Source organism: Gymnodraco acuticeps, unplaced genomic scaffold, assembly GCF_902827175.1.
Source record: "Gymnodraco acuticeps unplaced genomic scaffold, fGymAcu1.1, whole genome shotgun sequence".
In the NCBI taxonomy this organism is placed as follows: Eukaryota; Metazoa; Chordata; class Actinopteri; order Perciformes; family Bathydraconidae; genus Gymnodraco; species Gymnodraco acuticeps.
The window spans coordinates 1,206,262-1,232,243 of NW_022991123.1; the positions used below are offsets into that span (position 1 = coordinate 1,206,262).

At 44.0% G+C, this 25,982-nt stretch overlaps 2 protein-coding genes across 3 annotated transcripts; both read left to right on the plus strand.

Annotated features, from left to right (window-relative positions):
* Nucleotides 1–22: 22 nt before the first annotated feature.
* si:ch73-109d9.2 (uncharacterized protein LOC565042 homolog) lies at nucleotides 23–9,809 on the plus strand. The gene is given in 5 exon segments (XM_034237100.1): nucleotides 23–716; nucleotides 1,213–1,343; nucleotides 7,437–7,545; nucleotides 8,472–9,358; nucleotides 9,360–9,809. Coding segments are annotated over 5 exon segments (1,659 nt in total). The 5' UTR covers nucleotides 23–451; the 3' UTR covers nucleotides 9,627–9,809.
* A 4,028-nt stretch (nucleotides 9,810–13,837) lies between these two features.
* On the plus strand, nucleotides 13,838–25,910 carry si:ch73-109d9.3 (zinc finger protein 37). Of its 2 annotated transcripts, none has more exons than XM_034237103.1 (4): nucleotides 13,838–14,689; nucleotides 15,503–15,648; nucleotides 23,832–23,931; nucleotides 24,489–25,910. In XM_034237103.1, exons 1-4 carry the CDS (start codon nucleotides 14,398–14,400, stop codon nucleotides 25,541–25,543), a joined length of 1,593 nt encoding a protein of 530 aa, XP_034092994.1. In that variant the 5' UTR covers nucleotides 13,838–14,397; the 3' UTR covers nucleotides 25,544–25,910. The 2 variants fall into 2 exon arrangements, with proteins under 2 accessions (XP_034092994.1, XP_034092992.1); XM_034237101.1 differs by having other exon boundaries at nucleotides 13,850–14,689; nucleotides 15,500–15,648; nucleotides 24,489–25,907.
* Nucleotides 25,911–25,982: the final 72 nt, after the last annotated feature.

The window sequence follows — 25,982 nt, forward strand, 5'->3', positions numbered from 1 at the left end:
TATATTTCTAATACCGGAAGTGCGGTTGTTTACGGATCAAAAGGAAGTGGTAAAGCTTAACGGAATTTGCAACGTTGGATAAGGAATTGAATTACTTTTGCCAACATAGCCAACTCGCACTGAACATAAACATTATTCATGTTATGTATTTATGTTATTGTTTGCTACATTTGCTTACTGCGTGTAGTTCAACATGTGTAACGTTACAGTGGAAACACCAGTGCAGCAAGCTAGTTAGCTAACGTTGGCAAACTACTGTTTGTTTAGCATTACCTTTGGATTGTTATAAGGAAAGCACCCAAACGGGACTTGTGGACGGGCCGACATACGAGTACATCCTGTTTAACGTTACATAGACTGAAACCCGTGTTGAATACACTGGCACAACCAGTTTAAAGAGACCAGCGCTAGCTGACAGCTGCTACTGTACTACAGTCTTGAAGTTGGCACAATGGCTGACACTATTGTCACGTTTCAGTCCCAACTTTCTGGTGTTATGGAGACGGTCTTCAAAGCAGCAATGTATGAGATCACCCGGCTGGTGGAGGACAGTTTTCTGGAAGAGGTTACACGGTGCAGGGAGCAAGTGGAGTCCCTGAAGAGGCGGCTGAAGTGGTCAGAGGGTCGGCGTAAAGAAAGAGAGGGAGAAAGGAGGGGAAGGTGTCTCGACTGCGGGAGAGTAGAGGTGTCCGGCGAGGAAACCCCCAAAGTGTTAGGTGAGTCTGTCTGGTGGTGATACTCGACTTTAACATATACTGTGATCGATACTCAAATTGCTTTGGTGTATGGTGGTTCAAACATAAACACCATAGGGAAATAAGTTGTATTATTCCACTTCAAGTTTTGTGTTGCACTAAATGTTTGTTCCCTCTCATGGTTTCAGTCCCAAAGAGCCGACAAACAAGTTTAGCAACAAGCTGGTGAAAATACAGAAGCAGTTGGCAACTAAGGAGCCAGATTGCTAAGGCTAATGCTATTCTTGCTCTGAGTTAGCTGGATGTGTTAGTATTGTTTTGGCTGTATAGCAGAACAAGGATGCAAATTATGTATCTCACATCTAATCAACTTCAATATAAATGTTGATTATAGCTATATCCACACCATTAGAAGGCTAACCCATTGTTAGCCTTCCTAAATCTTCCAAACACAAATGGGAATATTCATGACTCAACAATTTAAATAAAACATATTTTTACCTATCTTCTGCTACAGATAAAAGTCTCAAACAGGAAAGTGTGACGCAAGAAGAGATGAGTGGTCCCCAAGAGAGCGATGGAGAGACACAGGGTCGTGAAGCAGACGAGGCAAGACCCGAGTCTCACAGAGCCCTGAAGGCAACACAGGTACAGGGCAGTTTGTCTCACTTGTATAGCTTCAGTAAGTTAGGTTTAAAATGTTTCAGGGGTTAACGTATGTTCGTAACAAATTACTTTTTAGTATGTTGTTTAAATGTTCTGCAATAATTACGAGCATTCTGGCAGTTAGGGAGGCAATTTCATCTTCTTTGTAGGGACATATCCCAAGCCTAGCAAAGACGTGAAAGCCAGTAAATAGAGATACAAATTAGCACAAAAGTGCTCCTTTCTACTGGCAGCGACTTCATTATGTTCTGTTTGTACCACTTAATTATCACAATGCTTCTACTTTACTTTTCTATTGTGAATGTGTACTTGGTGAATTTCTATTTGTATTCATTGTCATACTGTTTTATTCAGGTTTTTATCAATACTGTCTCTTTTCTGTAACAATGTCAATTTTCCCTCTGTGCGACGAAAAAGGAATTATGATTCTGATTAAATGTTTTAGTTTTAAAGAGTATTTATTATGAGCCTGGGTTTTTCCCTTTCCTCTACTGTGTCATATGGTGGTGGTTGTATTCTCCAGCCACCTCCCTTGTGTGTGTTTTTCCCTTTTCCTGTCTGTGTGGGCGTGGTGGCTGTCACTCCTGGCTCCCGGCCCAACCTCCACCTGCTGCAATCAGTTGGGCACCCTCCTCTGCTACACACCTGATTTCCATTAGCCATTTACTAATGGCATATCAGCGGAGGCTCCACAACTTGTCAGCGCCAGATCGTTATTTAACCCCAGTGGTAAAACTCTCAGCCTTCTTAGCATTATTAGCTATTTCCCCTACACCTGAATGTTCTTCTTACCTGTTCTTCTTGTGCTCCAGGATCACTCTCCTGCCGGATTATTCTCCACGCTCCTTCACCTCAACAGCCGCTACCAGCCGGATTATTCTCCACGCTCCTCCACCTCAACAGCCGCCACCAGCTGGATTATTCTCCACGCTCCTCCACCTCAAAATAAACCTTTTTAACACTCTGCCGTGTCCTGCGTTTGGGTCCTCTCGGATAACCGTAACAGAATGATCTGGCCCGTATGGACCCAGCGGACACAGGCCACCGGTCAAAAACTGCGGACGAACTCAGCCAGGCCCTGGCCAATCAAGGCGCTCTCGTGGGGCATCACGATGCGGTTCTCCGTGAAGTAGTGGAGACTCTGCGGAACCTCTCCACTAACGTACAAAGGATCGGTACGCAAGCAGAACTGCTCACCTCACAGTCTTCTCCCCCGCAGCCCGCGGCACAGCCGACAGCCCCTCCCCCCCCCCCCCCTCCTGCCGCACCCCTCCATCAGCTACGAGAGGCTGTCATTCCCACACCGGAGCGATACGCTGGAGATTTAGAGTGTACGTTAGTTTTTGAGCATTTAGATTGGGCTACAGCTGTTAGGGAGAGCCAGCCACAACTTTGCCGGTCATATGATACTTTCATTTCCGAAATGAAAACAGTTTTTGATCACCCGGTACGGGGGAGGAACGCTTCTAGACGCCTTCTTTCTCTCCGACAGGGCTCCCGTAGTGTAGCCGAATTTTCAGTTGAGTTTAGAACAGTTGCTGCCGACTCACGCTGGAATAACGAGTCATTGCAGGCTGTTTTTCTTCAGGGGCTGAACGAAGCAATTAAAGACGAGCTAGCTGCTAGGGATGATCCAGTTAGCTTGGATAATTTAATTGCCACAGCCATCAAGATTGATAATCGCCTCAGAGAGAGACGTAGGGATAGGAATAGCCGTCACTCCAACCCCAACTACTCTTCACTTGATCCCCAAATTGGCACTGCCACTACCCCAATCTCCAGATCTTTCCCGTCTCCTTACTCGGTCTCACCCCCTGGAGATGAGCCCATGCAAGTGGGAAGGGCCCGCCTCTCACCATCTGAGCGTGCTAGAAGGATCCATGCTGGGGAATCTCGTTTCCTCCTGTCCTAATCTGCCAAAAGGTCAGGCTCGTCAGTAGCTGTGGGGATTCTGGCGAGCCTTTCTCTCTCTCCCAACCCCTGACCCAGAACACAGCTAGAAGCCGTGCTTTGCTGCAACCAACAGTCCTACCCCTGCTCGCCTTAGTGGACTCGGGGGCGGATGAGAACTTTTTGGACATTGACATTGCAGCTCAGGCAGGAATTTCCTGCGAAGTGTTAGATTCACCTCTTAATGCTAATGCTCTAAATGGAAAATTCCTGGCCCAAGTCACTCACCGCACCAAGCCAGTAAACCTCATTCTGTCTGGAAACCACCGTGAGTTTATTCAGTTTCACCTAATTTCCTCACCTCATGCCCCCATAGTGTTGAGCCATCCCTGGTTAACACACAACCCCCAGATTGATTGGGTAACTGGCAAAATCATTAGTTGGAGTTTTTTTTGCTTATCCTCATGCCTGCAGTCTGCCCTACCACCAGCAGAGGCTGCCTCTCCACCACCCAAGATCGAGCCGCCTGATCTGTCATCTGTCCCCACTGAATATCATAACCTAGGAGAGGTGTTCAGTAAACAGTGAGCTCTTTCTCTTCCTCCTCATCGACCCTACGACTGTCCCATTGACCTCCTTCCCGGGGCCCCTCTGCCTTCCTCACGTCTGTTCAACCTGTCTCGCCCTGAGAGAAAATCCATGGAGAGTTACATCCATGACTCCCTGACGGCCGGTGTCATTCGGCCATCCTCCTCCCCGGTCGGTGCTGGTTTTTTCTTCGTCTCCAAGAAGGACCACTCACTGCGGCCGTGCATTGATTACAGGGGTCTCAATGCCATCACTGTAAAAAACAAATATCGACTACCCCTCATTAACTCCACTTTTGAACCCCTCCAGGAAGCCACCATTTTTTCCAAACTGGACCTCCGTAATGCCTACCACCTCGTCAGAATCCGAGAAGGGGACGAGTGGAAGACGGCCTTTAACACACCACTCGGTCACTTCGAGTATCTGGTGATGCCTTTTGGACTGACGAATGCCCCAGCAGTCTTTCAGTCGATGGTGAACGATGTGCTCCGTGATCTCCTCAACCGGTCAGTCTTTGTCTACTTGGATGACATCCTCATATTCTCTCGTAACAAGGAGGAGCACATTATCCATGTCAGGCAGGTGCTGCAGAGACTCCTGGAAAACAGACTCTTTGTGAAGGCGGAGAAATGCGAATTCCATGTCAACACAGTCTCATTCCTGGGCTACATCATTGAGGAAGGAAAGCTTAGGACCGACCCTGAGAAGATCCAAGCGGTGGCGGGGTGGCCCAAACCAACCTCAGTTAAACAGCTTCAACAGTTTCTTGGTTTCGCCAATTTCTATCGGCGCTTCATCAGGGACTACAGCAGAGTGGCGGGTCCTTTAACCAGACTCACTTCCCCTACAACTGGTTTTTCCTGGACCCCAGAGTGCGATGCAGCCTTTTCAGAGCTAAAGAGACTCTTCACCACTGCCCCTGTGCTCATCCACCCTGATTCCTCTCGCCAGTTCATTGTGGAGGTCGATGCCTCCAACACCGGGGTAGGGGCAGTTATTTCCCAGCGCTCGGAACGAGACCAAAAATTGCATCCTTGTGCATTTTTCTCTCGCCGCCTCACTCCAGCTGAGAAGAACTATGACGTGGGTAACAGAAAGCTGCTGGCTGTCAAACTTGCCCTAGAGGAGTGGAGGCACTGGCTGGAGGGAGCTGAACTCCCTTTTATTGTATGGACGGACCACAAGAACTTGGCGTACATCCAATCTGCCAAGCGCCTTAACTCCCGTCAGGCTCGATGGGCCCTGTACTTCGGCCGCTTCTCATTCACCCTTACCTACCGTCCAGGGTCACGGAACCTCAAGCCTGACGCTCTCTCTCGCCAGTTCGCTTCCGAAGGACCAGCTGCCAGTCCAGACACTATCCTGCCTGCCTCCTGTGTGGTGGCGGCTGTTACCTGGGAGATTGAGTCATTGGTCAGGGAGGCTCAGCGGGCGCAGCCTAACCTAGGTAACTGCCCAGCTAATAGTCTTTTTGTGCCTAACCCCTGTTCGCTCCAAGGTCCTGCAGTGGGCACACGCCTCCCGTCTCTCGTGTCATCCTGGTGTCCATCGCACACTGTTTATTCTCAGACAACGGTTCTGGTGGCCTTCCATGGCTCAAGACACCAGGGCCTTTGTTGCTGCCTGTACAGTATGTGCCCGCACCAAGTCCTCCCACCAGTCTCCCTCTGGCTTGCTTCGCCCGCTGCCGGTACCTAGTCGCCCTTGGCCGCATGTGGCCTTGGATTTTGTTACTGGACTTCCACTTTCACAAGGAAACACCATCATCCTAACTATTGTGGACAGATTTTCAAAGATGGTACACTTTGTGGCTCTTTCCAAGCTTCCCACTGCCGAGAGACTGCAGATCTTCTGGTCAACCATGTTGTTCGACTTCATGGGATCCCCACCGACATCGTCTCTGACCGGGGTCCCCAGTTCATTTCCCACGTTTGGAAGGCCTTCTGTCAGGCTCTGGGAGCATCGGTGAGCCTGTCATCTGGTTATCATCCTCAGACAAACGGGCAAACGGAACGGGCCAACCAGGATCTGGGGGCGGCTCTTCGCTGTGTGGCTTTCAGGAACCCTTCGTCATGGTGCCCACATCTGCCATGGATCGAATATGCCCACAACTCCCTGTCAAATGCAGCCCAGGAAGAGGAAGTTGCTGTTCCCTCCGTTCAGACCCACCTTCGTCGCTGTCGTAAGGTGTGGAGGGACACACGAGCTGCTCCGCTCCCCGCAACCGTCTCATCGCAGACCGCCACAGGACCCCGGCTCCCAACTACTTACCAGGTCAGAGTGTTTGGCTTTCTTCCAAAGATCTCCCACTCAAGACAGAGTCGAAGAAACTCACTCCACGGTATGTCGGCCCCTTCATCATCGACTCTATTATCAATCCATCTGCAGTCAAGCTCAAGCTTCCCCCACACATGAAGGTTCATCCGACATTTCATGTCTCTCTATTGAAACCTGTTGCCAGCAGCCCCTTGTCTCCTCCAGTGAGTGCTCCTCCACCCCCCCCCCATCATCAATGATCACCCAACCTACACCGTGAGGCGGTTGTTAGACGTTCTTCGCCGTGGAAGGGGATTCCAATATCTTGTGGATTGGGAGGGCTATGGTCCACAGAGGAGAGGTGTTGGGTTCCCCGGCGAAACATCGTGTGCGCGTCTCTGGTACGGGACTTCCACCGGGATAACCCTGGTAGACCTGGTAGATCGCCTGGAGGCGTCCCTTAAGGGGGGGGTACTGTGGTGGTTGTATTCTCCAGCCACCTCCCTTGTGTGTGTTTTTCCCTTTTCCTGTCTGTGTGGGCGTGGTGGCTGTCACTCCTGGCTCCCAGCTCAACCTCCACCTGCTGCAATCAGTTGGGCACCCTCCTCTGCTACACACCTGATTTCCATTAGCCATTTACTAATGGCATATCAGCGGAGGCTCCACAACTTGTCAGCGCCAGATCGTTGTTTAACCCCAGTGGTAAAACTCTCAGCCTTCTTAGCATTATTAGCTATTTCCCCTACACCTGGATGTTCTTCTTACCTGTTCTTCTTGTGCTCCAGGATCACTCTCCTGCCGGATTATTCTCCACGCTCCTCCACCTCAACAGCCGCTACCAGCCGGATTATTCTCCACGCTCCTCCACCTCAACAGCCGCCAACAGCCGGATTATTTTCCACGCTCCTCCACCTCAAAATAAACCTTTTTAACACTCTGCCGTGTCCTGCGTTTGGGTCCTCTCGGATAACCGTAACACATAGGTTTACCATGTAAATGGTCTGCAAAGGCTAAAATCCCAAAGTTCCCCTCCAGAGGGAGTTTCTCTCCCACACACTCCCCCCTGCCTGAAACGCCTCTATTAGACACCTTTGTTTTATTTAGTAAAATAATGACATCAGTATGTTACACTCGCATCTCTATTGGCTAGCGCTCCAACACATTGTACGTGATAGGCTAAGGACATCTCTAAGCGGTTTACCAATCACAACAGAGCCAGCCAACCAATCGGAGCAGACTCGGCTCTGGTTTCAGACAGAAGCACCTGTAGATCTAATATTGTATCTCTCCAGGCGAGTCAAGTTAAACCTTCTCATTAATGTCTTTCTGCTCCTCTTACAGTCTTCAGGTGTACAGGGTGAAAAGCTGAATAGATTGTTCAAGGAGGAAGCCCTTCAGATCACGCCAGAAGCGAATGTGTCTGAGGAGAGATGGGGAGGACATTTGGATGGTCAGTGTTTTCATATTCCAAAGAGAAATGTTACCCCTAAATACAAAATATACTTTTTTTTCTTGTACCTTTTATCACTCAAACTTTTTTGGTGTGAGCTTCAGAGATTTAGCCCATACATATATTTCCTAAACTAAATGTCATACACAGTAATGAATTATTTGAGATATTCCACAGACTTTGTAGTCAGCAGTTTAATCTAGGAACTATTTTTTTTAAACCGTATCACTATGCAGGTGGAAGTGTGCATATACTCATGAACAAGAGGCTTTTTTACACATGAAGGTTAAACCATTAATTGCATCCTCCTTGGCCAAGTGGCATCTAGTTCTATTTTATTTAAGAGAAGGAAGACCTTTATTAGGTTGTTATTCCATCTACATTATATGACATCCAATTACATTTAGCTGACCTTTTTTTTTATCCAGAGCAACATGCAATGAGTGCATTAAACCATGAAAAAACTAACTCAGAAAAACAAATATCATGCAGGTGCATTAGCTACTAATTAGCCAAAAGCATGGTAAGTTCTACTGCATTACAGTAGCTTCTAATAAGCAAAGTGCTACCTGTAGAGGAGAGTTTTTTTTTAAATTAGTATTATTAATCTAGATTGATAAATAAAAGAAGAAAATGTATACAAGTGAAGCACATATTTCAGATTTTTAGGAGATCTGTCCCTGTATTTTCAATCACCTAACATAAGTATATAGTCATTTCTACAGTTCTAGTTTATAGGAAAACTATACAAGATATGTGTTATTATTTATCTTTATTGACTAGATAGATACTACTAGAAATATGTATTTGTGATGTTTGGGTGATATGTCCTTTAATTTTGTATGCATAATTATACAGCTATTTGTTGGAGTTTCTTCTTTGTAACAACATATCCCTAATTGTTGGAAATCCTCTCCTCCTATCAGAAGGACCAGGTCTGCCAGGGCCCAGTAAGCGCTTCAGTGTCCAGAAAACCCCAAAGTGCCACATTAGCTGGGAAACTGGCTACGACCACCAGAGTCCAGAATCAGGCCAACACAGATGCCCAGGCAACCCATCTGAACCGGTTTTACTGAACAGGTATGGCATGGAAGATTATGGTGGCTTTGACAAGACCGGCTATGGAGACTCCAATATGATTGACATGGGTAACCTGGACGGGTTACAAGGGTCGCCATCGCAGTTGGGTGAGGATTCGAGTTACATGGGGCACTACGAGGGGGTTGTGGAAGCACCAAAAGGAGCCGAGCATCACGTTTACCAAACGGGTGCCGTGCGAAACAGAAGGGGCGCGGTCGGTTTAACTGCAGGGTCTCCCTCAAGGACAAACATTGATGTAGGTGGAGAGCTCAGCTGTTTATTGATTAATGAGGAGGGGTATCTACAAGACCAGAGCATTTTGTTCCCAGAACATGTTACTGGTGATCAAGTAGGCAGGTTGAATTTCAGGGGTCAGGGACTTCGCGCTGAACCTTCTTCAGAGGATATATATGCGCCGTCATACAGTGATACCTTAAACCTGGGAGAGAAGCTGCAGCATCAGGCGGGAGGGAGAGGGGGGAGGAGGCATGCTTGTAACCTTTGCTCCATGACCTTCCATGATTCGGCCTTACTAAAGACCCACAAACAAACGCACAAAGACCCCTCACAAGCGCCGCCATATTCCTGCACACAGTGCGGAAAGACCTTCTCGCAAGCTTGCATCCTCAAAGTCCACCAGAGGATTCACTCGGGGCAGGGGCTCCACCTCTGTAGCCACTGCGGGAAAGGTTTCCCGTCTTTCGCGGACCTAAAGATGCACAAGTGCAGCCAAAACGGGGGACAAACCTTACAGCTGCACCGTGTGTGGCAACAAGTTCAGCCGCCTCTGGAATCTGAAACTGCACCGAAGGATTCACACACAGGAGAAACCACATCGGTGCACCATGTGCGATAAGAGCTTCACGCGGGCGGACATATTGAAGGTCCATCAGCGCACACACACGGGGGAACGGCCATACTGCTGCACTGTGTGCGGCCTCAGCTTCAAACGCTTGGACCATCTGAAGTCACATCAACGGAAACATTTGCCGTCACAGTAACCCATCCTATACAATTAACCATTGTTGTTCTCTACCGTCCACCAGGCGCCTTGGGGGACTTCTTGGAGGAATTAGATCATCTCCTCTCACACATCCCTGAAACTGGCCCTCCCGCTGTACTTCTCGGAGACTTCAACCTCCAGACAGGGAAGATAGACGAACTAACATCTCTGTTAACCGCCTTTGCTTTCTCACTGTCTCCTTCCCCACCAACTCATAAAGCTGGCAATGTCCTTGATCTCATATTCTCAAGGAACTGCGCTACTTCTAACCTCTCTGTAAACCCGCTCCACACATCCGATCACTTCTTCATTTCATTCTCTCTACCCCTTTCCAAACATAACAAACTAATCTCTTCTCATCCTGCACCTGTCCGCCGTAACCTTCGTTCCCTCTCCCCCTCTACCTTTGCCTCATCGGTGCTCTCAGCCCTCCCTTCATCTGACTCGTTCCAACTCCTGCCTCCAAACTCTGCTGCAGAAACTCTCCTCTCTACTCTCTCTACTCTCTCATCCTCTCTGGACTCTCTCTGTCCTCTCACATCTCGGTAGGCTCGTCAGTCCCCTCCTGCTCCCTGGCTAAATGATGCACTGCGTGCTAATAGAACCGTCCTTAGGGCAGCAGAGCGGAAACGGTGGAAATCCAAACACCGTGACGACCTCCTAACCCATCAGGCTCTCCTCTCCTCTTTCTCTGCTTCGATCTCTCAGGCAAAAAGCACTTTCTTTCAAGATAAGATCCAATCTTCCTATTCCAATCCCAAAAAACTATTTTCCATCTTCTCCACCCTCTTGGACCCCCCCAAAGCCCCTTCCCCCTCCTCTCTTCTGTCAAGCGACTTTGTTATTCACAAAAAAAGGTTGATGATATTCGCTCTTCTTTTTCTGACTCACCTTTACTCACCACTGGGTCACCAGACCCTCCTTCCACCCACACACTAACCTCCTTTTCCCCTCTCTCTCCAAGTGAGGTTCTTACCCTCATTACCTCTGCCCGCCCTACCACCTGTCCTCTGGACCCTATCCCTTCAAACCTCCTTCAGACTATCGCTGCTGATATCCTACCGTTTCTCTCCCATTTCTTCAACACTTCTCTAACTTCTGGTCACTTTCCAAACAGTCTCAAGGAGGCAAGAGTAAACCCTCTCCTAAAGAAACCCACTCTCAACCCGTCTGATGTTATAAACTACAGGCCTGTCTCTCTACTCCCGTTCTTGTCTAAAACACTTGAACGCGCTGTCTTTAAACAACTCTCCTGTTATCTCCATCAGAACAACCTTCTGGATCCGCACTAGTCTGGTTTCAAGGCAGGTCACTCCACAGAAACTGCTCTCATTGCTGTCACTGAGGAACTGCACACTGCCAAAGTGGCATCCCTCTCCTCTGTCATCATCCTGTTGGACCTGTCTGCTGCATTCGACACGGTGAATCATCAGATCCTCCTTCGCACTCTCCAAAAACTTGGAGTTTCAGGCTCTGCACTTTCCCTCCTCACCTCATACCTCAAAGACCGTACCTACAGGGTAACTTGGAGAGGGTCTGAGTCCGACCCTTGTCAATTAACTACAGGGGTCCCTCAGGGCTCTGTTCTTGGTCCCCTGCTCTTCTCCCTGTACACAAACTCGCTCGGATCAGTCATTAGCCCGCATGGTTTTTCATACCACTGCTACGCTGACGACACCCAATTAATTCTGTCCTTTCCCCGCTCAGAGACCCAGGTCGTCGCACGCATCTCTGCTTGTCTAGCTGACATCTCTCAGTGGATGTCTGCTCATCACCTCAAGCTCAACCTTGACAAGACTGAGCTGCTTTTCCTTCCGGGAAAAGATTGTCCCACTCTTGACCTAACTATCAACATCGGCACCTGTGTTGTTTCCCCGACTCAGACTGCAAGGAATCTGGGTGTGATCCTAGATAACAACCTGTCCTTCACTGCAAACATCGCTGCTACAACCCGCTGCTGCAGATACACGCTTTACAACATCAGGGGGATACGTCCCCAGCTGATACAGAAAGCGACGCAGGTTCTGGTGCAGGCTCTCGTCATCTCACGCCTAGACTACTGCAACTCCCTCCTGGCTGGTCTACCTGCATGTGCCATCCGACCTCTGCAGCTCACCCAGAATGCAGCGGCTCGTCTGGTCTTCAACCTTCCTAAATTTTCCCACACCACTCCTCCGCTCCCTTCACTGGCTTCCGGTAACTGCTAGAATCCACTTCAAGACACTGGTACTTGCTTACCATGCTGCGAATGGATCTGGCCCTTCGTACATCCAGGACATGGTTAAACTGTAAACCCCAACGCGTGCACTACGCTCTGCATCAGCCAAACGACTCGCTGCGAGGGGGACCCAAGTTCCCATCAGCAAAAACACGTGGGTTTGCTATCCTGGCTCCAAGATGGTGGAATGAGCTCCCCATTGACATCAGGACAGCAGATAGCTTGCACAGACTGAAAACTCATCTCTTTCGACTCCACTTCGAGCGATAGAATTATTAACAAAGCACTTATATACTAATAAAGGACTGGCTTATCTATAGCCAGTTGAGTAGCACTTGAAATGTTTGGCTCTATGAAACCTGATGTACTTATATGATTCTGTTTTCTTCAAGGTTGTGTCTTCCTGGTCGAATGTACTTATTGTAAGTCGCTTTGGATAAAAGCGTCAGCTAAATGCAATGTAATGTAATGCGACAGATCGTTAAATCAAGGGACGTGTGGAGAGACTGTTAAAAATTACAATATTGTGTATTTTATAAGGACATTTAAAAATCATTGCTTTCATTTGAGTCATGGATGTTTTTTTTCTTCTCTTCATTGTCAAATGCTTTGTTGTTTTTCTATTCAAACTCATTTTGGTCGTGGTTAAAATATAAGACACTGATAAAATACCCCTTATGTGTACCCATTTATTGCTGGATATGTTGTTCCAGACAAAAAAAAACTACTTTCGTTTTCATAATCATTGTTATTACATTACAGAATTAAAATAAAACCAAAGAATGATGTTGTTTTTTCCCCCAGAAAATATGTTTTTTATGTTTCACTCAATGAATTTACTTGAAAGTATTAATTGTTTTTTGGAAAAAACCATAGGACAATTACATTTTAGGTAATAACCCTGCTACTTCTTATTTAATTGCCTTTATTACAGAATTCCTTAAAGTCTTACAAATTAAAACAAATTTAAGACAGATTTAATGCCTGAAGCTTTCATTCTAATCTATAAACCTATAATGCTGACTATGCAGATGAGGATTTTAGGAACAAAGACACATTAAGGTAGCATGATCAAGATTTAAGAAGTAAGATACATAGTTGCAGGGTTCTTAAATAAATGATTTCTCTAGATTGAATTTAAGTGGTATCTTTTTTTCAGTAGAGCTTGACTCTTTTGCTAGAAGAAGGATGGAAGGTGTTTAAGAGGAAGGAAAGCAATTTCACAGAAGTCAGAGGTTGGTCTAAATGAGTTTTTATTTGTGGCTCTTTTCTGAGAGAAACTATTTTATTATATACATCAAACCCCTTTTCCTGAAAGGGGAAAATAAAAGGAAACAATATTGTGTTTGGAAACATACTTAAATTCTAGTTGGTAATGTTGATTACCCAATTAACTTAAAAGTACTCATGGATGTTGAAAAATGTTAATCAGAACCACATGTGAGTGTGATGCCTCAAAGTGAAAGGAATTCTGAACCTCTATAGATTAAATCAAATATTTATCAAGTTTTGTCTGTTTTTTCTATTATATGTTTGTCAAATTCATCCCAGTCAACACGTTGTGACTCAAAACATGGGCCCAGCATACTGAACAAATACATCTTTAAAAATACAAATGTAACCAAGTGGATAATATAGAGAGTAAACATTTACACTTGTTTTCGCAGCCTTATGAAGAACCCTATCAAATAATTTTAGCAAGACAGAAGTTGTTCTGATTAGAAGTTTTCATTTCCTGACACAGATAAGTCACTCAATGTCAGCAATATTGTCAATGCAATATTCAGGAATTATTAAAAACTAATGTTTTGGGCGAGACATTTTAACCCATTAAAGTTATCAAAATGTGGTAAGAAATGTCAATATTAAGAAAAGTATAGATTCATTACATTGCAGCACTCATCATTTAGTATAAAGTCCAACTTCTTCAAGTTACATTGACTGCCTTGCGCTGCGCAATAATAAAAATAATAATAATTCCATTTTATTAAAAACGCGTTTTGTTATTCACTCAAACCTAAGTGAAGGCCACCGTACTACGTCTTGCGTGACGTCACGAGCAAAAACAAGACCCATCAGTGATTGATGAAAAACTAATCCCGTTTAACGTTTATTACACATTAATCTGCTACATTTAAGACCCAAGGTTTGGCTCGACTATGGTTTATATAATAAGTAGTTGTATTACGTTACCTTATGTTGACAGTGTGCCGCTGCTAGGGTTTATAAGCATACAAATGCTACCGTTAAGCTAAGGAATCACATTAGCTGGCTAGCCTGGTGACCATATGAATTGTTATGAAGGTATTTCGCGTCAGTAAACAGTTTATTGGTCATCGTTAATTCCAAATGTTAACCCCCGTAATTTAATTTATATCATTGTATTGCTCCTTAAGGACAATTATAACAACATCAAGTGGATGTATGACCACTGGTTTACAACGTAAACAACCTGTTGTAGCCATTTTCAAGAATAACAATTCAATTGGGTCTTTACTCCTTCGCTCTAATTATTATTTTAATAAGACACTGGACCCTGATAGCCTACACCATGTCGGACCTGGACACCCTCATTGTAACTTTCCAGACCCAGCTCTCGGATGTGATGGAGACCGTGGTGAAGACAGCCATGTTTGAGGTCACCAGGCTGGTAGAAGACGGCTTCTTGGAGGAGATGCAGCGCAGGAACCAGGAGGTGGAGGCCCTGAGGATGGAGCTGCAATGGGCTGAGAGGAAAATAAGGGACCAAGGAGGGAACACTGGGAAGTGTGTCGACTGTGCTAAGGATGCTGTGAAACTGTGCAGTGACACAGCAGAAGAAATGCCCAAAGAACAACAGGATGGTAAGAACAGACAATCAGTAAAGGAGGAAGTATTCAGATCATAGTTGAAGTACTAATACCAAACTTCATAAATTAACTGGTAAAAGTAAAATCCCTGCATTGAAGATGTTATTTAAATAAAAGCACTAGGTAACAATCAGGGAAATGTACCGACATATCAAAAGTACAATTACACAATGCAAAAACAGTCCTCTGTGACAGTTGTACTTTTATATACTGTATCATTACATTACTATCATACATTAACTTGAAAAAACAGGATGTTGTAGTTGGTTGAAGTGTATCCTATTTTTAACAATGTTGTATCTGACTGCAACTAATAATTATTATTGCTCTACTGATTATTTTCTCCATTTATTAATTGATTGTTTTTTTGTAAAAATTCTAAGATGGCTAAACATTTTATCACAATTACCCAGAGCCCAAAGTGACAACTCAAATTAATCTAAAATACAGAAAAATATATATTTCAAGGAATTGAAGTCCAATATGGTTGACTCAACCGATTATCAAATATTAGTTATCTAACTTTCTGTCAATCTACCACTGGTTTTATGCTTTCGTGTTCAGTTTAAGTTGTAACCTAATGTCATAGTTTATACATTTAAATAATGATTAATGTCTGACTTACCTTAAAATGTCAGATTACGGTATTAAAAAGATGTCATGAGATGAACATTCTGTAGTAAAGTGCAAGTACCTGAAGTTCTTTCAGCAAAGTACTTTAGTAAATATAGGTATTTACATTCCACCTCTGCAAACAAAGACATACTCATTATGTCGTCATAATTCAGTTCTTAATTTCTTCAGAAGCTTTGGAGGGCTGTGGTGTAAAAGAAGAAGAAGAAGGTGACTCTGGGGAGAGTTGGACAATATGCAGCACACAGGAAGTCCTACCAGAGTCAACACAGGAAGCAGACCCTCGTGCTGCTACCCTCAGCCCTGAGAGGAGATCGACGGTGGGTCACATTACTTTTTATTTGAAACTGCACAGATAATTAAAAAAGCAAAAATGCATAAGCTTCTCAACTGATTCAGAGGTTTTTGAAACTATATATATATACTATATGTCTATCTGGCAAAGGGGGTTAGATAGATAGATATAGATAGATAGATAGATAGATAGATAGATAGATAGATAGATAGATAGATAGACAGACAGACAGACAGACAGGTAGGTAGACAGATAGGTAGATGGATAGATAGATGGATAGATAGATATCTATAGATGGATAGATAGATAGACAGATGGATAGGTAGATAGATAGATAGGTAGACAGACAGACAGGCAGACAGACAGACAGACAGACAGACAGACAGACAGACAGACAGATAGACAGATAGATAGATAGATAGACAGACAGATAGATAGATAGTAGGGGTGTAACGGTTCACAAACATTTCGGTTCGGTACGTACCTCGGTTTTTTGGTCACGGTTCGGTTCGGTACGTTTTCGGTACAGCAGAATTTTTTTTCACAAAACAAAACATATATATATTTTTTTTATTATTATTAAACTGTGAATAATGTATTCACTCAAATAAATACAAAATATAATAAAATAAACATTAAGGTGCAGCATTTCGATGAACTGAAATAATCTGTATTTGAACTTTACTGTAGGCTACTAGTACTCACAAAACATAAACTATTAGTTTTGGGTTTTTAATTATTATTAAACTGTGAATATTCACTCAAATAAATACAAAATATAATAAAATAAACATTAAGGTGCAGCATTTCGATGAACTGAAATAATCTGTATTTGAACTTTACTGTAGGCTACTAGTACTCACAAAACATAAACTATTAGTTTTGGGTTTTTAATTATTATTAAACTGTGAATATTCACTCAAATAAATACAAAATATAATAAAATAAACATTAAGGTGCAGCTTTTCGATGAACTGAAATAATCTGTATTTGAACTGTACTGTACTAGCACCTAAGCAGCCAGCTTGACATTAGGACTTGCTTGTCATTGTATTTTCATGTTTTTTTTAAAGAAAGATGAACTTGTCCACATTGCTTGCCGAAAGGGCAGATCTGCTGGCACTAACAATGTCTCCTGCTGTGGAGAACACCCTCTCTCTAGGCAGGGCCGGACTGGGACAATAAGTCAGGCCGGGAATTATACACCCAGCCAGGCCACTACCAGTTTTCTTTTGTGCCATTTTCCTGGATTTATTTGTCAATATTTACAGCGTTGCTGCCCATAGTGATAGCCCTACACTTTAAATCTACTACCCCAGAATAAACATATGGACATGGGTTACTATTTCAATTTTTTTTGCAAATCTATTTAGGAACCTATCCATGTGAACATATTTTAAGTGGAGATGGACCTCAATTCCTCTAGGGGGGTCCGGGGGCATTCATTTATAGTTGTGAGTGTGTCTGGCCTCCTGAACCAGCCTCACCTGTCTCCCTCCTCTCCCCCTGCTCCTCTTTGAGGCAGCAGCAAAGACTAGTTTTAGCTCTCAACAAGTTTTTAAAGTTTATCTTACCTTTTTTCACCTAGTTAATTTTTTTAAATTATTATTCATGCATATTTTACTAATCACTCCCCTTTCAAATGGAAATATGTGTTTACATAAATGGTGACCAAACCGTTTGAGACCCACTGAGATAACTCAGACTAAGTTAACTATCTAAACACTCAGAGTCCTTTACCTCACCTGAGCTGTAGTTATCAGTCTCTCAGTCTGACAGGAGAGGACTCTCCTCCACCTTGTTGACAGTCAGCTCATTATATCCATTAGCGCCGCTAGCTAGCACCAGATGCTAACAACAACAATACACGTAACCGGTGCGCGCGCTTTCTCTCTCGCACGCTCGCGCCCGCCACACATACACACCCTCCCGAGCTTGAATGAGAGACCAATCGAGGGCTTTAGTGTATGATCTGTATGAAAGTGGCCATGTCGGCAGGCCACATCATGTAGACAGCCAGTCACCTAGTTATTTAAAAAAAATTATTATTCATGCATATTTTACTAATTACTCCCCCTTCAAATGGAAATATGTGTTTACATAAATGGTGACCAACCCGTTTGAGACCCACAGAGATAACTCAGACTAAGTTAACTATCTAAACACTCAAGAGTCCTTTACCTCACCTGAGCTGTAGTTATCAGTCTCTCAGTCTGACAGGAGAGGACTCTCCTCCACCTTGTTGACAGTCAGCTCATTATATCCATTAGCGCCGCTAGCTAGCACCAGATGCTAACAACAACAAAACACGTAATCGGTGCGCGCGCTTTCTCTCTCGCACGCTCAGGCCCGCCACACATACACACCCTCCCGAGCTTGAATGAGAGACCAATCGAGGGCTTTAGTGTATGATCTGTATGAAAGTGGCCATGTCGGCAGGCCACATCATGTAGACAGCCAGTCACCCTCTGTGAGGCAGAGTCTGACCCACATTTGCGCAGCGTTGCGTTCACAATACATACATTAAATAAAAAAAATCCTCAGGCCAGCAGGCCACTTAACAGGCCAGGCCATCGGGAAACCTCCCGGTCCTCCCGATGGCCAGTCCGGGCCTGTCTCTAGGGACAGAGGTAGCAGATACAGCCAGGTAGCACTTTGCTAACATGGCAACATAAGGATATTTGGTGTTTGTAATAGCTTTGGCTCGGTCTGAACTCTCTGCGAGTGGTGGAGGCTTAAATGCTAGCGGGAGTTGGGTTTGCACTTCAGTCTTTTTTCTTTTGGTACCGGTGATATTCACGTTCGGGTGATGCCTTTTCAAGAGTGTGCAAGTTTGATGTATTGCCAGCCGTGCTACCAATGTTAGTTGAACAATGCCGACAAACAGCTTTGGTTCGGTCCACCTGTCTTTGTCCTTCATCCTTGTACGTAACTGCGAAACCAAAATGTTCCCAAACCGGAGACTTCAATGATGCTGGAGGATTTTCGAGCTCAACTTTATCTGCGTTCGCCATTAATTTTCGATAGTTCCTCAAATTACTGACTACATATGAACGCATCCCTCTGTCCAGCTCTCATAGTATGCCTCTCATCCAATGAAATGACTTGCTCGCTCTATGACGCGTTGAACCCAATGTGAGCAAATTACTCTGAATGCTGCGACGCAGCACCTGAGATTACTTCCAAAAAGTTGTTCACGTTCTCAATTTTTTACGTTTAACGTTATATTCGTTCGGTACACTTCGGTACACACCTGTACCGAACCGAAGGGCCCGTACCGAATAATTTCGGTACGGGTACGTGTACCGTTACACCCCTAATAGATAGATATCTATAGATAGATGGATATATAGATAAATAGATGGATAGATAGGTCGATAGGTACTTTATTAATCCCAATTTGGGACATGTTTGCGTTGCAGCAGCATAAAAAACAAGGCACAACAAATAAACAGTCCAAAATATGTCTGAAATAAAATAGCATTACAAATATATATATATATATATATATATATACACAGTGGGGCGAAAAAGGATTTAGTCAGCCACCAATTGTGCAAGTTCTCCCACTTAAAAAGATGAGAGAGGCCTGTAATTTTCATCCTAGGTATACCTCAACTATGAGAGACAAAATGAGAAGAAAAAAAATCCATTGTCTGATTTTTAAAGAATTTATTTGCAAATTATGGTGGAAAATAAGTATTTGGTCAATAACAAAAGTTCATCTCAATACTTTGTTATATACCCTTTGTTGGCAATGACAGAGGTCAAACGTTTTCTGTAAGTCTTCACAAGGTTTTCACACACTGTTGCTGGTATTTTGGCCCATTCCTCCATGCAGATCTCCTCTAGAGCAGTGATGTTTTGGGGCTGTCGCTGGGCAACACGGACTTTCAAGTCCCTCCAAAGATTTTCTATGGGGTTGAGATCTGGAGACTGGCTAGGCCACTCCAGGACCTTGAAATGCATCTTACGAAGCCACTCCTTCGTTGCCCGGGCGGTGTGTTTGGGATCATTGTCATGCTGAAAGATCCAGCCACGTTTCATCTTCAATGCCCTTGCTGATGGAAGGAGGTTGTCACTCAAAATCTCACGATACATGGCCCCATTCATTCTTTCCTTTACACGGATCAGTCGTCCTGGTCCCTTTGCAGAAAAACAGCCCCAAAGCATGATGTTTCCACCCCCATGTTTCACAGTAGGTATGGTGTTCTTTGGATGCAACTCAGCATTCTTTCTCCTCCAAACACGTCTAGTTGAGTTTTTACCAAAAAGTTCTATTTTGGTTTCATCTGACTATATGACATTCTCCCAATCCTCTTCTGGATCATCTAAATGCTCTCTATCAAACTTCAGACGGGCCTGGACATGTACTGGCTTAAGCAGGGGGACACGTCTGGCACTGCAGGATTTGAGTCCCTGGCGGCGTAGTGTGTTACTGATGGTAGCCTTTGTTACTTTGGTCCCAGCTGTCATTGACTAGGTCCCCCCATGTGGTTCTGGGATTTTTGCTCACCGTTCTTGTGATCATTTTGACCCCACGGGGTGAGATCTTACGTGGAGCCCCAGATCGAGGGAGATTATCAGTGGTCTTGTATGTCTTCCATTTTCTAATAATTGCTCCCACAGTTGATTTCTTCACACCAAGCTGCTTACCTATTGCAGACTCAGTCTTCCCAGCCTGGTGCAGGTCTACAATTTTGTTTCTGGCGTCCTTTGACAGCTCTTTGGTCTTGGCCATAGTGGAGTTTGGAGTGTGACTGTTTGAGGTTGTGGACAGGTGTCTTTTATACTGATAACGAGTTCAAACAGGTGCCATTAATACAGTTATCGAGTGGAGGACAGAGGAGGCTCTTAAAGAAGAAGTTACAGGTCTGTGAGAGCCAGAAATCTTGTTTGTTTGTAGGTGACCAAATACTTATTTTACCGAGGAATTTACCAATTAATTCATTAAAAATCCTACAATGTGATTTCCTGGATTCTTTCCCCCCATTCTGTCTCTCATAGTTGAAGTATACCTAGGATGAAAATTACAGGCCTCTCTCATCTTTTTAAGTGGGAGAACTTGCACAATTGGTGGCTGACTAAATACTTTTTTGCCCCACTGTATATATAGGTGGATGTGGAAAATATACATGTGGAAATACAATTTTCCAGTAACAAATATAATGCAGGATATTATTGTGCAAGAAATGGATTATTCAATATTGAATTGGGGTTCAGCTGGACAGCACACACCACTGTAGCAGTTAAGAAGGCCCAGCAGCGACTACACTTCCTGAGGGTGCTTCGGAGAAACCGACTGAACAAGAAGCTGCTGGTGTCCTTCTACCGGGTGACAATCGAGAGCGTGCTGTAGGGCTTCTTTTTTTTTTTTATAATTTTTTTTTTTCTTGTGTGTCAGTCATCCACACCAATCAGAAGTGCTGTGCTCCACATGTACCAGCCATTGTTAATCAATCAGAAGTGGCCCATGATAGAAGGCAGCGACGTGCAGTCAGGGGAGGCAGAGCCTCACCTGTCATACTCGAATGTAACGGAAAAACAACTAAAGAAAAACTAAATAGTAATAATAATAAAATGTCTCCACTGATCTGTGTTGTAACTTGTAAATGTGTTGTATGTATGATTCCAATCGCTTTTTATAGTCAAAATCAGCAAATTGGCCGAGCTCCGCTACAACTACGGGTAGCGATGAGAAGTGAGGCAGGGACGAGCTCTGCCTCTTGTAAGCCCACAGTAACTGGCTGGAGCGCGGGCACTAATTTAACGCGGGCAATTATTTTGTGAGCGCGCTCCAGCCAGTTACTGTGTGGTAAGGTGAGGCACAGATGAGCTCTGCCTCACCTCAGAATGCGTCACCCCACAGAAACTGTCTGGAAAGCGGGCCCTAAGCGCATGCCTGCACCATCTCACTGTAGGTCACCAATGTAATGTTTGTAGATCCATTTATTACATTTATCCTCGCCATCCATAGTCTCTAAATAACTTATTTCACGTATATATGATATTTAAGCTCGCTGGTCTCATCATACAACGGTAATGAAAAAAGCACCAGGGGAGGCAGCCATAACCTCTGCCGCACTAAAGGGGGCGCAAGTGAGCCCACAGGTTCTTGTTGCTACTGTTATTCTACGCAGAGACGGTAGACGCAAACAACAAACTAGACTTTTGAAACTAGAGGAAGATAAGGAGGACTTTTACAAAAATGTAATGGAGATTGTTGTCCAGAACGATAGCATGGACTTCATCTTCAAGTCAAGGTAAGACCCCAATTGTAATGAACATGGGATCTTACTAAGAAAGAACAATCCAATATTTAGATTGTGGGTATCCTTTTGTTGAACAGTCTGTTTAAAATGAATCGAAGCATCAGACTAAAAAAGCTTTTGAAAATAACCGAATATTTCGATTAAGGTCAAAATATAATATTTGTAAATCTGACTCTGAAAGAGTCAGTGCCTCACCAGCCATGAACCTCACCGCACGTCACTGATAGAAGGTGATAGACAGATTGATCCAATCACCTGCCAAGTGCTTTTGAAAGTGCCTGCCCTTTCCAAATGGCTTCCAATGGAGCTTTCCTAGATGGTTTGGTGAAACAAACCATCTGAGTCAGGTTAGTAATGCTCCATCACATGTTCTACATCTAAAAGGGTGAATCTTTAACTGAAGCTTGACTTTAAAGCAACCCAACGGAAGTTTAATGTAAGTTTAGTTCTTTCACTCGTAGCTCGGGCTGCGGGGGTGCTAGAGACGGGAGTATGTTGATACGACCTTCCTAGCCGGAGTTATGGCCGCATTTTACAATAAACTTCCGTTGGGTCGCTTAAAAATAAATATCGCAATTCCAATCGCAATATTTGTCAGAAAAATCGCAATTAGATTTTTTTCCCAAAATCGTGCAGCCCTAGCGTGCTGTCATACTCCATCTCGGGGTGGCATGCAGGATGCTCAGCTGCGGACAAGAAAGCCCTGCAGTGAGTGATCAGGATGGCAGAGAAAACCATCAGCTGCCCCCTGCCCTCTCTGGAACACATCTCCACCTCCCGCTGCCTCAGCAAAGCTAACAAAATCATAAAGAACAGCTCTCACCCAGGTCACAGACTGTTCTCTCTCCTGCCTTCTGGGAGGAGATACAGGAGCTTCAAGTCACGGACAAACAGACTCAAAAACAGTTTCTACCCCTGGGCCGTCAGGCTGCTCAACCACCACACATAATGCAATAACCGTAACCATTCTCACACATACACACACTTTTAATGCACTTTATATACTATTTTTATATCAATATTTTTAACTATTTATTCCCCCCTATGATTGTATGTTGTCTGTCCTATTGCCGTGTTTTTTAGTGTTATGTATTTGTTTGTATTTTTTGCACACCGGGACAGAGTTGCACTCTGAATCTCGTTATACTCTGTGTATAATGACAATAAAAGGCTTTAACTATTTAATTGAATATAAAAGTGTACAATGGGAGTTTAAGTCCAGTTAATAAGAGAAGCTATGGAGCAGAGAGTTCTCTGCCAGCCAGAGGTGATTTGTTATAGAGTTATTGCAGTGGGCAGGAATGTTTTCCTGTTTTTTTTTCCATCTATCCTGTAACTTGTGGAATAGGTATTGTGGCAATGAATATAGAAAGCGTAGTTTACCTAGCAAATAACACTTTTGTGGTAAATGCATGTCAAATTAATATGATTATTATTTTGGATGAAACATTTTGAACTCTGTTATGATTAATTAAGCTTCAGCCAAGGGTTGCACAATTAATCAAAATTGAATCAAAAGTGCAGTATCGGTTGGTCCAACATACGAATTGCAGAAAGCGCAATATTAGAAAACTATGTGGAAATATAATTCTGAATTAAGGATTGTGGCGCTGCTTATATGTGCCGGTATGTATGTTATGTATGCCGGTCTACAGATCGTTCACTACGGACTTAATACAATATTTTTCTTTAAAAAAAATGATATTGCAATTCCAGTCAAAATAATTTGGAATAGTTATTTTATCCCAAATCATGCCGCCCTAATATTTTTTTGTTTTTCTTTAAGATTAATGCTTTTTTTAAACTTGTTTTTATGTGCATCATTTTGGGGGAAATTCTGAAATGGAACATTACGAATTATAATGACTAGAACTACTTGGGACCCAGCTAAAAAAATGTAAATCTCATTGTGTTATGTGTTCTCTGTGCTGTTTAGACAACAGGAGAAGAAGACCGGTTGCCAATGGTGGATGTGAAGGAAGAAGAAGTGAATAACCACTCCAATTCTTCTGTTCATTGGAGTGATTCCCTTTATGGTAAATTAATATTGTGCTCACCTAGGTCCATTGTTTACTTTGCATATTAATAGGATAGTTCCCCCCAGTGTGAATTGACAGATGTTCAACTATACCAACAGACTATACCCGCTAAACATGTTAACACAGAAGAAAACAAGCACTACTCACTGATTAGAGGCTTGTGCACATGATTTCTGGGAATAAACATTACTGTTGTTTTTTAAATGATTTTCTTTTTGCCGCTATAAGCACCATAAGCACACTCTTTAACTCCCACAGAAACAAAAATAAACACAGGAGTAGGAGTAGCAGCTTGGAAGCTAACCAAAGTTACACAAACTAACTAGCAAATTAGATGGCTGTAGACCAGGGACATCTATTGTGCAAGGTAAAATTACTGTTTTTGTGATGGACCGGGTTGCTGGATGGCAAAGTTAAGCTGTGAAATATTCGTAATAGCGCATAAACTTAAACCAATATTCTAATTTTTTTTATTTTAAGCTGGCTTAAATCAAACTATATAACTCAACCTAAAATATCCCAAATAATGTTTCAATATATCCCGTTTTTTTTAGGTGAAGAAGGACCTCAATCACACAGCTCTACTGAGAAGGCACAACCAAAACACACTCAAGAAAACACTGAGGAATTATTTAGGAATGTTATTAAGCAAGACTCACAAATCTCTTTTTCAGCATTAGAGGAAGAAGCTCACGTGGCTACGGATCCATCTTTAGAGGGGGACGATGGTTGGGCGGTCATAACACCTGAACTGATGCCGAATCACAGACTTTCAACAGAAATTGAATGTGATTTGTCTAAAATTAGTAGTCCCACTGTTACTGTGGATGTTGTGGTTACCCCAGAAAGAGTTCACATGTTATCCTCACTGTCCCCAAAGGCAGCACTGCAAAACAGTGATGCCTCATGTGTGACCATCAAGCAAGAGGTTGTTGATTCTGACGGCTACGTGGAAAGTGAGCCTAAAGGAAAGAAAAAGTCTAGGATGACGTCTTTCTCGTGTTTAGTAAAACGGCATAGAGTGAGCTTGGAAGCACTCAGGCAGAACCACATTTCCCACAAAGGCACAGGTCTCAAAATGCATGGCGCCCTACAGCACTTCCACAGACCCACGAAAAAACCGGCTCACGCCAACAGCTATGGCTCCGCCCTGTCTGTAGCTCACGTTGGAAACCCCCTCAACAGAACTCCCTCTACGTCTAAATCTGCTCCGTCTCCATTTCCACAACTGTCATTGCAGGGAGGTCAACAGGCACAAAACCGAACCGCTGCCCCATGGGTCAGCGTCAAAACAGATCCTTCTGAAAACTCCCTTCACGCAAACCCTTTACCCCACCCAGACTCCGGACCGAGGCACCTCCTGCGCTGCGGTCAGTGCGGGAGGTGCTTTCCCCACCCCAGCAACCTGAAGGCCCACCTACAGACGCACACGGGGGAGCGGCCTTTCTGCTGCGCCCTGTGCGGACGCAGCTTCACCAAGCTGAGCAACCTCAAGGCCCACCGGAGGGTCCACACCGGGGAGAGACCGTACTGCTGCATGGCCTGTGGGAAACGCTTCACGCAGAATTGTAACCTGAAACGCCACCAGAGGATCCACCTGGATGTATGATGGACAGGTGAGACTAAAACGGACACAATGTCGCGATGGGCAGCTGAAACCTTGTCAAGTTTTGGGCATGTTTTTTTCTCATTTGTGGTGAAACATATTTGAAACCTAAGCAAGAACAAACAGTACATTATTTTCCAATCGGCTTTTTTTAGGGATGCACCAATTTCATTTTTCCCACCGATGCCAATTCCAGGTTTTAGAGCAGGGGTGGGGAACCTTTTTCCTTTCAAGGGCCATTTCAATTTTTTCAACATCCTCCGAGGCCATACAAATTATTGACCTCTGCTTAAAAAACTAAAACCACAGCCCATTCATTTCGCCTTTCTTTCATGCTGTGCAAAGAAAAAGCAACGTCTTAATCCAGATATCTTACCATGACTCGCGTATGCATGCACGACGTGCACGGTTGTGGCATGACCACCAAATCATATGCCAGTAC

Bases quoted from the DNA above. Each gene is read 5' to 3' on its own strand.
- si:ch73-109d9.3 (XM_034237101.1), top strand. From the start codon at position 14,398: ATGTCGGACCTGGACACCCTCATTGTAACTTTCCAGACCCAGCTCTCG. The intron at 14,690-15,499 runs GTAAGAACAGAC...TAATTTCTTCAG, and splicing joins GCCCAAAGAACAACAGGATG to AAGCTTTGGAGGGCTGTGGT. The intron at 23,932-24,488 runs GTAAATTAATAT...CGTTTTTTTTAG, and splicing joins TTGGAGTGATTCCCTTTATG to GTGAAGAAGGACCTCAATCA.